The sequence below is a fragment of the Lagopus muta genome, chromosome 4, assembly GCF_023343835.1.
Source record: "Lagopus muta isolate bLagMut1 chromosome 4, bLagMut1 primary, whole genome shotgun sequence".
NCBI classification, from domain to species: Eukaryota; Metazoa; Chordata; class Aves; order Galliformes; family Phasianidae; genus Lagopus; species Lagopus muta.
The window spans coordinates 53,478,712-53,493,659 of NC_064436.1; the positions used below are offsets into that span (position 1 = coordinate 53,478,712).

General features: G+C 42.7%; 1 protein-coding gene across 5 annotated transcripts in view; it reads right to left on the reverse strand.

The window, feature by feature from the left end:
• Nucleotides 1-14,948, reverse strand: part of RBPJ (recombination signal binding protein for immunoglobulin kappa J region) — a 147,077-nt gene that overhangs the window by 44,721 nt on the left and 87,408 nt on the right. The window contains exon 1 of one of the 5 annotated variants that reach the window (XM_048941446.1): nucleotides 12,796-12,861. The exons of 2 other annotated variants lie outside the window; for them this stretch is intronic. In XM_048941446.1, the coding sequence (XP_048797403.1) occupies nucleotides 12,796-12,815 (20 nt within the window). In that variant the 5' untranslated portion in view covers nucleotides 12,816-12,861. Of the gene's footprint in view, nucleotides 1-4,802; nucleotides 4,828-11,929; nucleotides 12,230-12,795; nucleotides 12,862-14,948 lie in introns of those variants that run through there. 2 more of the 5 variants (XM_048941449.1, XM_048941444.1) reach the window with 2 other exon arrangements.

The window sequence follows — 14,948 nt, forward strand, 5'->3', positions numbered from 1 at the left end:
CAGCGGATGGGAGGCAAGGCCTGGCATCAGGTGCGGAATGAGAATACAAAGCTTTCAATAACTGCAAGGAGCAACTAAAGAGGAAAGCACAACGAGGCTCAACTAGTCACATATTTGTTTCTCAAAAAGTCAATTTGACGGAGCTTCTGATGGTTCCATGCAGTTCTGCTTTGTTGCCATGAATACAGTTCCTTTACCAGATATGTCTAAGTTTTAAGAACATTTTTTTCCTTCACTCTTCACAATACACAAGGAGCAGTGAGAGAGCCTGTGAGCTCCAGTTATCCCAACTGCTCTTGTAATGAAAACTGAGCATGGTCTGTCAGCTCAGGTAAGCAAACACCACTGCTCTGAACCTGTATGCCACCCAACAGATGAAGTTCTGAAGTTTGCAAATGAGTACAAGCTACTCACAGGTATGATACCATGCCAGGACCAGGGCACTTGAAAATTTCAGTCCTCAAGATGTTTCTAACAGCTACAATTAACTGTAGACACTGTACAATACATTTAGAATAAGGAATCATGAGCAATAAGACAAAGGCAAAAAGCAGGTGGACAATGCAATAAACAGCTTCAGGCAGAAGAAAATTTAGTGGATTTCATTACAGATATTTGGCAAAGGAGAAGTGAATAAATGACTCAACTCTTAGGAGAAAAGCACGAAGCTACTTTTGGCTTCTAAGACAGAAATTAAGAAAGCAGTTGAAAAAGGAAGAGATCAGAGTCACAAGGAGCAATGAAGATCTGGGACAAAGCTTTAAGTGCTTGCTTCCTGTTTCTACAAATGTAACCCTGTGTTGCAAGTTTGAATTTTTAAAGATTCCTTCCATCAAAGGAGAAAGACTGCAGACATCAAGACTGGCCAGCCAGAACCATTATTCAGTTCTGAGATCTGCAGGCCATGCCTACTTAAATTTTCTTGCAAAATGAAGAGGGAAGGAGCGCTTCAGCTGAAGAGCCACATTAGCTGCTTCATCAGAGAGTAAACTGAGGCCGCAGTTTTGTTGCTGAAAAAAAAAGAAAAAGCAACCAAACGCAACAGCACCATTGCTGCACATCAATTTGAGTAACACCTTGATGTTAGCCTTCAAAATGAGTGATGCAACAACAACAGGAAAGTTCATGACAAGTGGATCACAAAAATCTACAAACTAATAAGGATTCCTTCTCTGATGAGAAAGACAGATGAGATGTTGAAGAGAAATAATACAATTGAACGTCAAGTTTTTAACCTATGTCAAATCACCCCTGCATGAATACTGCTTCTGAAAGGTTCTGAAAAGGCACAACTAATGCTAGTATTCAAGCACTGATCCAGGCAAAAGAAGAAAAGGTACAGTTTTACTGATAGTTACCCCTTTTAACCCATTCTATGTTAGGATAAACTTTCTGTAGAGTAAATATCAATTCAAGCTGCAAAACAAAGCTGTACAACAAACTATCTGAACTTGATTCACACATTCACACAAACATTTTGGACATTGCTTAGTTACAGAATTTAGCTCTCAAGAACTGCTCTCAGTTTTACTTTGTTTACTTTCAGCATTTCAACAACAATCCTTTCTCCCATTTCTGTTGCTTCTGAAATACATCAGAATACTAACGCAGTTCTTACTAATACATTAGTAAGAACAAAGTGTTCCCTTTCTTTCCTACTTTCAATCCATTCCCTACAAAGGCACTAGCAACAGCTTGCTAGTCCACTCTCAGTCCATCTGAAGTTCTATTTTATCCATCCCTCTTGGAGTAATAAGAAGATAACAAAATAGTAATAGCTTCCCAAACACTTCTAAATCATGAAATGAAATCATGAACAGGACTCCAACAAGACAAAAGAGACAAGGGTAGAGAAAAGAAATAACAGAACTCCTCCAAAATAAAGCTATCCTCTACTGTTTCTATCCCTCCCAAACTTCCTCCCTTCACCTCGTTAAAATTTATGATTTTTCTTTTGGCTTTCCCCATACAACTTAATTCTCTACACCTCTCTGCATACAAGTTTTGCTACAACAGATACTTGGGGTTCTTGAATCTATTTTCTCCCCAGTCCTCACAAGTTCTCTGAGTTACGCCAGTGAGGCCTTCAGCTGGGAGACAACAGGACAGCATGAGAAACACTCTCTCAGGATCAAAGACACCAATCTGGCCAAGCTCTAAGTTCCAAAAAGAAAGAAATGGTTTGGATTTAACGAAACACGCAGCTGATGCTTATTGTATTGGCTGAGTCATAACAGTGACTTCCTCGTTCCACAGATAGCGGTGGTGATGCTATAAGCACACCATGAGCCTCACAGCAATAGCAACAACTGACACGACAGATGAACTTGATGGATTCAGAATAAGAAACAGAATGGTTGGCTGGGAAGTTCTCTGGAAGTTCTGCTCTGAACAAATGCAGCTGAATACAGAATGCCCAGAAACAGACTTCATAGAATAAAAAAGGGAGAGAAAAGAGAGATGTAAAAGCAAAATGAATTGACATCTGGTCACAAAAGTGAGAAAATAACTAAAAACAACAAATTACACATTATTTTAATACACTTTCTACATAATAACAAAAAAAGCAGATTGGGTCTGAATTGGAGTTAGAGGAAAGGAATGTCAATCAGTGGCTATCAATGTCCTTCAACTAATTTTAAACAAAAGGATAGAGTATAAAGAAAATAATTTGGACACTGCAAGGATCATAGAATCACAGAATAGCTCAGGTTGAAAAAGACCTTAATGATCATCAAGTCCAACCACAACCTAACCATACTACCCTGTCTCTAACAACCCTCTGCTGAATCATGTCCCTGAGCACCAATCCAAATGGTTTTAAAACACATCCAGGACTGGGGATTCCACCACCTCCCTGTGGAGCCTATTCCAGCACTTAACAAAATCGTATAGTATAGAAGTTTCTTTCATCTAAAGAAAAAAAAAAACAAGACTGATCATTTCTGAATGAAAACACCTGAAGTCTGGACATTACATAGGAAAATACTGAAGGTAACAGAAACAGTAACCAAAATTGCAATCAGTAAAATCTATGTTTAAAAAGTACCTTAAACAACAATATTCATAACTTGAATGCCACGCACCAGAAGCATGTAGGACAACTTCTGGTCAGCAAAGAAGCCTCTTATCTCTGCAGATGTAATACTAATCACTGCCTAATAACTTCTGGCAAATGTCGGCCTGTTGCTTTTTCTTTTTTTTTAAAGAACTGTTCTAACTGAAAAAGATGGACTTCTAGATTTGAACTGATGCAATACAACCTTCATGATTATGCAAACTGACAAGCTGAGCGTTGAGTAGTCTACTGATAACTTCAAGTGCCATACAGCAATAAGGTAAAGCAGACGATAAACAATCAGCTTTTCTGATTGTACACTGAGCAGTATAAAAATGAATTTGTCCAAAAAATATCTGCATAAATTACTGGATATGTCCAGCATTTTCTTATACATCTTATTTTCATACAGGAATTCAGCCTAGATTCAGTGAACACTCACACTGACTTCAGTTAGCTTCCAAGATCAGCTTTCATCTACTGCTGTCTCAAAAGCTCCATGTAGATGCTGCAGCTTGTCAGAAAGAAAAATGGTTTTACTCACAACTCAAGGAATAATAAAAGAAAAAAGAGTTGCCTCAAAATTCCTAGCAGCCTCAGAAATGGCTGTAAGAAGCTGGACTGTTCTTCCTTTGCTACCATCTGAAGTATGACTTATCACTTCAGCAAGTCAATTACGAGCAGAATTCCTCAATAAACCTTTCTTTAAACACTGTTTCATAACTGCCCTTCTATTTTGCCCGTTAGCTATTGTGAAACACAGGTATTCTGCCACTGCAAATAAAAACACGAAAAGTTCTGACGTTTGTTTTAACGCAGCTCAGTATTTCCAGTGCTACTATCTATGTGTAAGCACTGCAGGCAACTTGTTGTGTTATCAAAACCGAACACTAACTTGGCCAACATCGGTGTTATTAAAACAGATAGTTTATTAAGGTTTTATGCATTAAGATTCCTATTTCTGATGTCCTTAACAGTCAAAATATACTTCAGATCTGGAAAACTCATTATCTCCTTTATCTATACAACATATTTACCTATTATACAGACAAACGAGGAGCCACATTCACCCCTATATACTCGGCAGCCAAACAATGTTAGAAGCAATGGCAACACTTGTAAGTTCAGCACTCAGGCAAAGATCTCTCAAATACCTAAATTTTATATCATTAGGATTCACTTGGTATCACCTGTGCAGACTGAAACAGACTGTCACAATGCACAGTGTGCCTTGAGCCTCCTTCAAAGAGGAAGCCTGGTCTTAATACTTCTTTTTATTAACTGCTCAGCAAAGTTCATTACTGAGAGATTTGTAATGCATGTGTAAACAAAACAAAAATAACATCAATCATACAATATTAAATAAAAATTTGGAATGCGGAAAGGAAAAAAAAAGATCAGAAAAAATAACACTCCAGGACTCAGTGCGAGTCCATAGAAGTGTTGAACAGCAGAAGAAAAAAGTTTGGCCAGAAAAATACTTGGACAGAAAAGACACATCCAAAATAGTTTGTGTTATATCCCCCCACGCTTCTGGAAGATATTACATTATGAAGGATTTTACTAGTCGTCACTGTGTATCTACTACAAAACTAAGAGAGCGTGAAAAGAAACACACACATGCAGAAGAATACCAGTCCTTCAATAAAACTTTTTCTTTCCTGACTTCTTACTACTGAAGCCAGTGTTGGCTGGTTGAATCGGAAAGTAGTAAAGTATCCTGAACTTAAAAATAAATACTTACATAGAATGATTTCTTTTGTAGTATAAAGACACAGCTCCAGCACACCGTGGCACGCACCACTTCATCTTTTTTCAGGCCCCATTTATCCACCAGTCATGCCCCATCCATCCCTTCTGTCTCAGTTACAGAAGAGTAGCATTTTTCTAGTGCTTATACTAACACCCTTCACCAAAACACATTAATTACAAATACAGCCACACTTCTTCGCCATGTTTTTTTCATCATGCAAACTAAGCACCTCAGGAAGCTTGACACCTTCCGCCCATCTCTCACCCTGGAACACAGCTGCAGCAGGGACAGAAGGTATGACACTGCCTGGTGAAACCCCACAAGCACTGACCAGAGCGCAGCCTCCAACCACGCAGAGCAACAAGAGCCAGGCACAAAACAGCAGTTCTACTTCCACCTCTCCACAGACTCTACATCTGATCGTGGCAACTCACTGTTTTTTTTTTTTCAACTTGTTTTCTCATGTTCAGGACATGAAGGACTTTCACACAAAGGGTGAGAACAACAACAACAACACAACCAATTTTAATTATTGTTTATTCTATTATGCCTGCCTTAGAACCTTCCGCTGTGGGATAAGTTCTGAGTGAGTGCCAGCCCCCCTCTGGTTGTCCAGACCTTCAGTCTGAAGGCCCCTTCATGCCACAACACTGGTGAAAGCAGAAAACAATTAGTAGAGACTCCTCTTACTGCATCAAAATCTGATGAAAGCTTATTTGCACTAATTTCTCTGCTAAGCAAAAAAGTTTAACCTCATTTTCTACACTGGCCATTCCTAACCTATGGCTAAGCCTGCAAGTTCTACAGACTAAGCAATCTTATCACAAATACCAATAGAAAGATCGTTTTCTGGCACGTACAGAAAAATGTCTACACTTCTCTGTACTCACAATGGAAAAATTAAAAATATTTGTGTAACTACTCACATAACTATAAATAATTAAATTAACACTGACTAGGACCCGCTGCAATACAACTCTTGAATCTCACTAGAAAAATTAAATGAAGTAACAGGTGTAATCTCACACTGAGCAGTCAGAAACGACCACTTGCCAATACCACTTGTTGCCTTTTAGCACAAAAGCCGTGGCTTTGGAGCACACTGATTAAATGTCACATCATACAAGTTAATCATACCACTATAAAAGAAAGGAGAAAAGATTTACTTCTGTACAAACACCTTTGTCTTCGTGTTTTCCTAATGAACAGCCTTTAATCCCGAGATTACACTGTACGTGGTGAAATCCTGCATTCTTTCTTTTCTTGGTGAAACAGTTTATTGCTGCAAATACACCATTTACACACTGACAAGCACAAGAGCAAGAATGTGTATATCACTATCTGGTTAATCACTCCAGCTGAAGTGAATGAAGTACTCTTTCAGCACAGAAGATCATTTTAGATGGTGTTCCATACGCTGCCTCTGAGAAGCGGTCTGTGACGTCGCAAAGAAATAAGCAACGAGAAAGTTTCTTTAGGCTGGAAAGAGCACTTAACATTTCAAAAAATAGCAGCAACCACAAAATACGCACAGGTAACTTACAAGTAAAGCACACCACAACCTGAGCAGAACCCCCAGGAAATGAGATAATGTCGAACTCTGAATTTAGAGCTTACTTTTCCACAACTCGATAAGAACATCATGATACGGAAATTACTACTTCTATTAATAATTTTTGCTTAAATTTATCAGCTGTTTCTGAGGTTTTTACTCTGGAAAGGAATGACCATAAGTTCAGCCTGGAGAAAAGGCCCCAGGGTGACCTAATTGCAGCCTTTCAGTACCTAAAGGGAGCCTACAAACAGGAGGGGATCAACTCTTTGAAAGGGTTGATAACTGCAGGACAAGGGGAAATGGTTTTAAGTTGAGGAAGGGAAGATTTAGGTTGGATGTCAGGGGGAAATTCTTTACAGAGAGTGGTGAGGTGCTGGAACAGGCTGCCCTGAGAGGTTGTGGATGCCTCGTCCTTGGAGGTGTTCAAGGCCAGGTTGGATGGGGCCCTGGGCAGCCTGGTCTAGTATTACATGGGGAGGTTGGTGGCCCTGCATGTGGCAGGAGGTTGGAGATTCATGACACTTGAGGTCCCTTCCAACCCTAGCCATTCTGTGACTCTGTGAAGACCATACTATCTCCTCATCTCACACAATCCTAATCATTAATTTCTGCAATTATGTTCAACACAAATATGAAAAATGTGCAACACTAGATTACAAGCATGTCACATAAAAAAGTGAAGTACAATAAGTTCAATAATAAAATTTTACATCTATAATTGTAAGCTTTAAAAAAAATAAATCGAGCAATAATAGGTTAAAAATAAAATACACGTAGAAGTACACCTTCTCTGTTAATGCACTCGGGAGGCACTGAATCAGCATATTGAATGCCATACAGGTTAGTCAACAACATGCTTGCAATTAACACCCAAAGCATTTCAGGTGATGAGTACTGCAAATATAGAAAGCATGTCCTGAAACTTCTAAATCCCGCTGATGTGATTTCTCCAAGTGTGAAGCTGATACATGGAATAACTACATTCTTGATTCTCAATAGACAGTCACATATTGCATAAAACACAATACCTGTTTGTGATAAATACGTATTTTATTGATCTAAAATTACAATTTCTCTATTCAATTTTATATAAAAGCAGAACAAATGTAATACAGAGTAGCAATGTAATGCAACCTAACTGCACCCTCCACTAACAATGAATTACCAACTACTAAGCTGGTTTTGCAGGCCTTTACCCATGAAGATGCTTGCAGGTATTTCAGGAAGCCTTTCTAAGTCACTGCTGCTGCAGGCTACTGTAGCTTCTTTCTGTATTCTTTTCAAATGTAGAAATTACTTCAGCTCATAATAATAATAAAAAAGATAGAATGAATTGCTATTGCAAAGTAGAATTTAGCAATTCAGAAGGAAGGAAGAGTATCCACCCCCACGCACAAGCCCGTGGCTCATTTATGTAATTCATGGCACAGAATCACAGCTTTCTGAAAGCAAAGAGATACTGGTAATGGACGCTGAGTTTTACATAGAAAAAAACAAACCAAGCACATTCCCCAGATTATTTTTACAGAAATCAATCTATGAAAAATTATTTCTTTGAGCTCTGTATCATGTATCATCATAGTTAAGAAATGACAAAGAGCAACTTCAAACAATGAGTAAACAAGGAAAGCAAATAAAATCCAAATCAGTCAAGAGCTTAACTTCATAAAATTACCACTGCTGAAACTGAGCCTCAAAAGACGCTTGAAAACATGCTGCTCACAAACATTTCCCAATACCCAGAATTAAGACACTGACACACTCCTTGATAATGATTTAAATGTTAGTCACACAAAACCATCTACCCCTTTGGTTGTAAACTAGTTTTTCTCAACAACCTTTAACACTCATCATGTGTGCAGACACAGTATAATAGCCTCAGTCAGGCTATTACTCAAATCTTAATAAGCACTACATGTAAACCTCCAGTGAGAGTAAAAACTGTAGCCTGAAGATCCTATCCCTGAGATGTCCCTCTGCAGTCTGTCTAACCCAATTTCCAGTCCTTTATCTCCACCAACACCATTCTCAGTGAGAACTCGTGCAGCCAAACACTCTGATGAGGCTCAGAACCAAAGTACAATTCATATCCTCCTAGACATTGCCAATCAGCCATGACTATCAGCAGTGCTTCTTTTCCAGAAATGTTACCCGATTTCCTTGCCACCTTTTCTCCTGATTCACCCCTTCCCACTCTCATCATCTCTCCTGTGCACCTTTCTGAAGTATCATCATACACCTCTACTATTTTACTAATCATTTAGTAAGTTTGTCTTGCATTCCTTCCCATTCCCCTTCACTCGGCCTAGTACCAAGATTCACATGAAACTATTATCTTCCTGCTACCAAGTCAGAAACATACCTTCAACTTCATATCTGCTGCGTTTCACCAAGTTAACACCTAAGGTTACATCTCCATTTTTTCCATACAGACGCCTTGCTACCACAGCTCAGTCTCAGCACAGACAAAACACAGGTCTTTACTCTCTATCACTGCTTCAGTCTCCTTTCTATCACTGCAAGTCATTACCTTTCAGGACTCTTTCCTAAGCATCAGCTCTAAAACGAAAGTTCTCCGTAGAAGATAAAAAGCCAGCTCTGGGGATCCTGGCAGTATCTACCACGTCACAATTTTAATAGCTTGGATTTTATCTCATGACCACATCAGCTCACATCAGAACTACTGAAGAACCTTTCTCCATCCTCCACAATCCAGAACTGACCCTATTCCATTCTTTGTGAACATTCCTCTCTGGACAGTTTTTGCAAACTAACACCAGACCACGTAAACCTTCCTTCACAGTACTTCAGCAGCATCTGCCCTGCTCTCTGCTCCAAGCCCCTTACTGGTCAACTTCACCCTAAAATTTCTAATCATGTTGTCAAACATGCAGGTTTAATGAGTTGCCAGTGACATTTGCATCTCTGAACACCACCTTCCCATTAAAAACAAAGCAACTAGATGCCTGGCATGCCCAGACCACTGCCACTGCATTAAAATTCACTCCATTGGTGCCAATGTCTCTCCTGTGTCATCACCAGTCTGATTCACCTTCCCTTCCCCTGAAGCTGGGTCAGGAAACACCTCTTAACCACACAACTTTGCAGTGACTAAATCAGGCACACAACTTGGTCTGCAACTTTGAAAAGTGGTACTAAAACACTTTCCTACTTTATGGAGCCTCTGGTAAACATCACAGTGATAAGCTTGTTCCGTTATCGGCTTTTTCAGGGCTTCTCCAAAAGCTGCTCGAAAAATAATCCAAGTACTATCTTGCTTACTGCTATTATACAGGTTTTCACTGATAATCAAGTACACAAAGTTATGTCTAGCATTTGCCACTTTTACCTACCCTTTCTAAATGTTTTTAGTTATTTGCTGCTATAGAAATCTTTGCAAAGGTTTTAGGGTTAGACTTCTTGCGTTACTGTCCATGTCCGCCTTACCCCAGACTCAAGAAAGAGACACAGAAAAGAGAACTCTGCATTTTAAGCCATTTTAAAGTGATAGAAAAGTAAACTCTTAAGAGCAGAAATTCTGCCATGCTTCTGTAGCACAGAGATTCTCAAAGTAATACAAAGCAGTACCACTACTTAAAGCGTTTTGAACTCAAAATGCGCATCTCTGATTAAATAACATTTTTGTTAATTTTACTGTCTTTAAATGATGAGCTTCCATAAAGTATTCACAAGTAAAATCAAAAATACCTGACAAAAGCCCAAAAGACAACTCTCATATTGTAGTCACAAATTACTCACTTCACTGGAAATTATAGTACAAATACAATTTCAGTTCTGTTCACGATTCACACTTCTGTGTACCTTATTACATCAAGCTCTGATAAAGGCAATTTAGGTTCAGTCACACTGTCCATACAAGTAGTTTTGATCAAAATGCTCTTCATGCTACAAGTATACAACACACACTGCAAATAATAAAACCATAATGTACCCACTCCCTCCCAAAAATCACTATAGTAAATTCTTACTGTTCCATCCAGCGCTACAGAAACCACAATTCAGGCTCAGGCATTCAGTTTTCACAGGAAGAACTGTGTTTTTACACTCAGCCTACACTAGCTACAGCAAAGCCATATGCTTTATCTCAAGTTCGGGCACCCGTAAGAACGGCAAGCCGCTCATTAAATTACGATGCAGTATTTGGGTACTGCATTCTTCAGTTACAACTTCTTTATTTCAAGCACTTCTTTTTCCTGTTCAATAACACAGCTTTTACAGAACAATCTAGGAAGAAAACGTTTTCACAGATTATTTTGAAATAAAATTTGTTATTGGAGAATCATCAACTTTCAGTGCTAATAACTGGTCCTGGTACCAGAGCTGTAAGCCAAAAACAGTTCATACATAAAAACCGCACGCTCCTTAATGCAATCTAGCTATGATAATCATTGGATTTAACACGCTTCTTTTTATCAGAGCTAAAAATACTTAACAATAAGAAGATGAGAATACTCGTTCAGAGAATCACTTCACTGACAGATTTTAAACAATAACTTTGGGATTAAAATCCAAAACCACATACAACTTGTTTGTGCTCCCATTAAAATGTCGGTATTCCTTCCTACTATTCAAATTATTTGATCATTCATTTGAAAAAAAAAAGTAGTTTGTTATTCTCAACATTTTAATGTATATCCAAGAAGGGTAAATGTAACATCATGAACATAAGAATGTCTGACAAACCTGTAATAATCAACAAACAAAAGGAAACAAAACCCAAATATTAGGATGAGTAAACTAATATAAATGTGGAAAAACTTAATTGCTAACTAGAGCACAGACTACTCCTCACAGCAAACTTTAAGAGCATTTATTTCATTCTTTCAACTCTAACCTCTAAAATAGCACGCTCCAGGAACCATAACAAATAAGACCAGTTTCCCCATAGAACACTTAATTGGGAAAACGTGTATGAGCCGCAAGATGCCTTTATCAGGAGAAATCAAGCAAAAGCTACAATTTAGTTTTCAACAAACAAGAATGAGGAATTGGAAACATAGCTGCAGCCAAATAAAATATCTGAGTACCATAATGCTACCTTCTTCACAAGAACAAAAGCACCAACCACCAGCTCCACCCCACCCCCAAGCAGGCTGTTGCTCTCTCTAACCACATAGCCAATGCTGCAGACAATGTAATCCCCACAGGGAAGACAGAAGGTCAGGGACACACTGTGAAATCATAAAATAAGGTCCACATTTCAGAAAGAAACAGCAGTGCTTTCACCAGTCAGGATTTCATTTGGAACAAGCAGGTGGAGTGTGGACACAGCCTGTTCTTCTCTCAACACACCGTCCCTTCCCTCAACACACAGAGGAAGGTTGCAAGCAGTCAGCATAGTCCAAAATTAAGGGCACAGCACTTAGAGTGAGCAGAAGTGCAGATGTGGTAAGGGTGGCAATATTCAGAGTAATGCTGCAGGTGAGACTCCGTGCTGTATGGCAGCAGTGGGGCTGTTATTATTCACCAGCTGTAGGTGGCTACAAGGGTGTCACTTATTACAGTGACACACCACAGCAGGCTAGCCATGATTAAGTATTACCCAGTGCGGTTGGAAGAGACGGCAGCTATCGTTCGTTGTGATCCACTGTGGCTTAGTGGGGCAGGAAGGCTACTGCCCTTCACTTCAACACCACGCAACACGAGCAGGAAGGCAACTAAGAAAGCTCCACAAAGCCCAGAGAACGGGGAATAGTTCACGGTGCGGAGAACGGGGAGCTCGGAGTCCTGCCTCGGGACAAGGGAGTCCTTCCCGCAGCCTGCCAGCTCCGGCGGGCCGGGAGCGCTCCGCAACAGCGCCCAACGAGGCCGTAGCCGGGGACCTGCAGCGGCTCTGCCAGGCGCTGGGTCAGAGACAGAGCCCAGCGCTCAACTTCTCACAGCCACGAGAGTCTTTGTCCGAGCGCTCCCGGCCAGGGCCGAGGGAACCCGGGGGTCCTCTCCGGCGACGGGGTGGGCCGGGCCGGCCGAGTGGGGGTAACTGCCGTAACGGCCGCGGTGCCTCCCCTTGCGGGGAGCAAGCCCTCCGACAGGCAGCGCCCCGGGCCGGCGGGGACGAGCACCGACCCGGCGCGGGGTCCCGACCGCTCCGGCAGCGCCGGGCAGAAGGGGAGCGAAGGGAAAGCTCCCGTCCCGCGGGCACCCCGTGCCGGGAGCCGGCCGGGCAGCCCCACCGCCGGCAGCCGCTGCCCCGGCCCAGGGGGGCCTCCTGCCGTGCGCCCACCCGGGGGGATGCCAGCCCCCCGGGGTTTGCGCCTCAGGGCCCGCCCGCGGGCCGCCCGGAGACATGCTGTGACTCCGCCAGGGCGGCGACAGGGAGGCCGAGGGGCGGGAGCCGGGTAGCCGGCGACCCGGCGGCCCCCAAAGCCGAGCGCTCCCGGCGCGGCGCCGCGAACCCCCCACACTTACCCTGTCACAACAGGCGCCATCTTCCACAAACTCTCGCTAAAACTCCTACTCTCGCGAGAGCGCCCCCCTCCCCGCACCTGGAGCGCGCGTGCGCGAGCCCGTGAGACACGCGCGGGGTGGGGGGGCGGGGGCAGCGTGCCCCGCCCACTCAGCGCCCGGGTTCTCCCCTCAGACACAACAGCCCGGGCGTGGGAACCGCGCTAAGCTCGCGAGAACACGGCACGGACAGACAGAGAGAGTGGGGAATTCTCGCGAGAGCTGAGCGTGGTGGGTGGGGCGGGGGATTCCCTCTGCCCGCTCGTACGCCTGGTCATGCGTGTCCCCCGACCGGCGGGGCGGCCAGACCGACGAGGGGCGGGGGTGGGAAAGCAGCATCGCCTGCCCGCAGGGAGGAAACCGTCCCGGGCGAGGAGGGGAGGAGGTGGCTGGCAGTAGGCGAGCAAGGGGCGCCAGGTAGCGAAGGCAACTCAGCGCGGTCCAAGAGAGCCAGGGGCCGCCTTCTCCTCATCCCCCCGCCCCTGGGAGGGAGGCGGGGGTGGGCCCGCCCACGTCGTGCTCAGGGCTGCGCCGCCACGTGCGAAGCGTCGGCGGGCCGCGGCGGCGGAGTCTCAATTGCGTGTGCAGTGAGGAGCCAGCCCGGCTCTTGGGCCTCCTGCTGCTCCGAGCGGGCCTAGCCAGCAAGGACGGCGTGCAGGGGCGGGTGGGAGAGCACTGCGGTGCGCTGGGAAGGCAAACGGTGTACTCAGATAAGAAGGTATTCTCAGCAGTTCTGCTGGTAATGCGATACGGATCTTCACTGCTCGAGTGTGAAACCTGGGTTGGAAACAGTTGGGCAGAGTGGGCTTCCTACTAAAGCTTATAGTGAAAAAAACAGTGTTGTTATTCCCAGTAGCACTGCCTGGGAGTGCGGGCCAAATGCTCTGTCACTCCTGTTTGTTTCATACCAAGCATGCAAAACAGCTATGAAAACCAAAAGAAGTCTTTTTGCAAACTGGGCGTAAAAACAGACTGTAGGAGACTGGGGCCTAAAGGCACGGTTACTGGAAAATCTGTCAAGTTTCCTACATCGTGTTGTTTGAAAAACCAGCTTTAAATGCCTGTTTTAACGATTCTGGTGTTTCCTACAATCAAAAACATAAGTTACAATTTTGGTCCCTGCTTGCACTGACCAATAAAGTGAGCCTTGTAATGATGCGTCAGAAGTCTCAGCAGAGGTACTGTAAGAGGAATGTATCCGTACAAAGAAGCTGGCCTGGTTGCTCAAAAGTCTTGACGTAACAGGAGCCTGAATTTTGTCCGCGTTACAACATGACCATTGCAAGGTGAGGATCTGATTGTCCGTAAGAGGACTGCGTATGAGAGTTAATCAAAGATTGTATCCTGTGTCTTCATTCACAGAATCACAGAAATCACAGAATCACCAAGGTTGGAAAAGACCCACACGATCATCCAGTCCGACCATCCACCTATCACCAATAGTTCTCACTAAACCATGTCCCTCAACACAAAATCCAAACGTTCCTTGAATGCTTCCAGGGATGGTGACTCCACCACATCCCTGGGCAGCCCATTCCAGTGCCTGCCCACTGTTTCAAAAAAGTACTATTCAAGCTCTTTATGCATTTAGTATAACACATGTAACTTCAAAAGCCAGTGCAACTTTGATTTTAAAATCCCCTAGGCTCCAAAAAGTGGGTCATTTTTATTACTTCACCTCCATACCTCTGCTGTCTCCCAAGTTAGGAAAAGGTAATGTATTTTCAATAATACCATTACCATGGTGCTTCTATATGTCTTCATGTAGTACACTGTCTTCTGTTAACACTAATCCAATGAATGTCTCAGATGGGTAAAATCGTGCTTTAAGAGGTTGCTTGGCCACATAGTTTGCTGTAGTTTTATTAACTGTACGAACAGCTGTTGTCTTCTATCATTAAAACCATTCTTTCATTTCTGATTTCTCTCTTCTCATTAATTATCCAAGGACATTGATTGGCTCCATGAAGGAACCACAAAGGCACGGTTCCTGTTGAAAGCACGATACGTACTGAAAATCCTCTGTGTTGTTTGTGAAGAGCAACTAATAATCCCTTTAGAAATCTCTTCCTAACATCCTTTTTTTTTAATTTTTTTTTTCCAAGGCTAAAGAATGA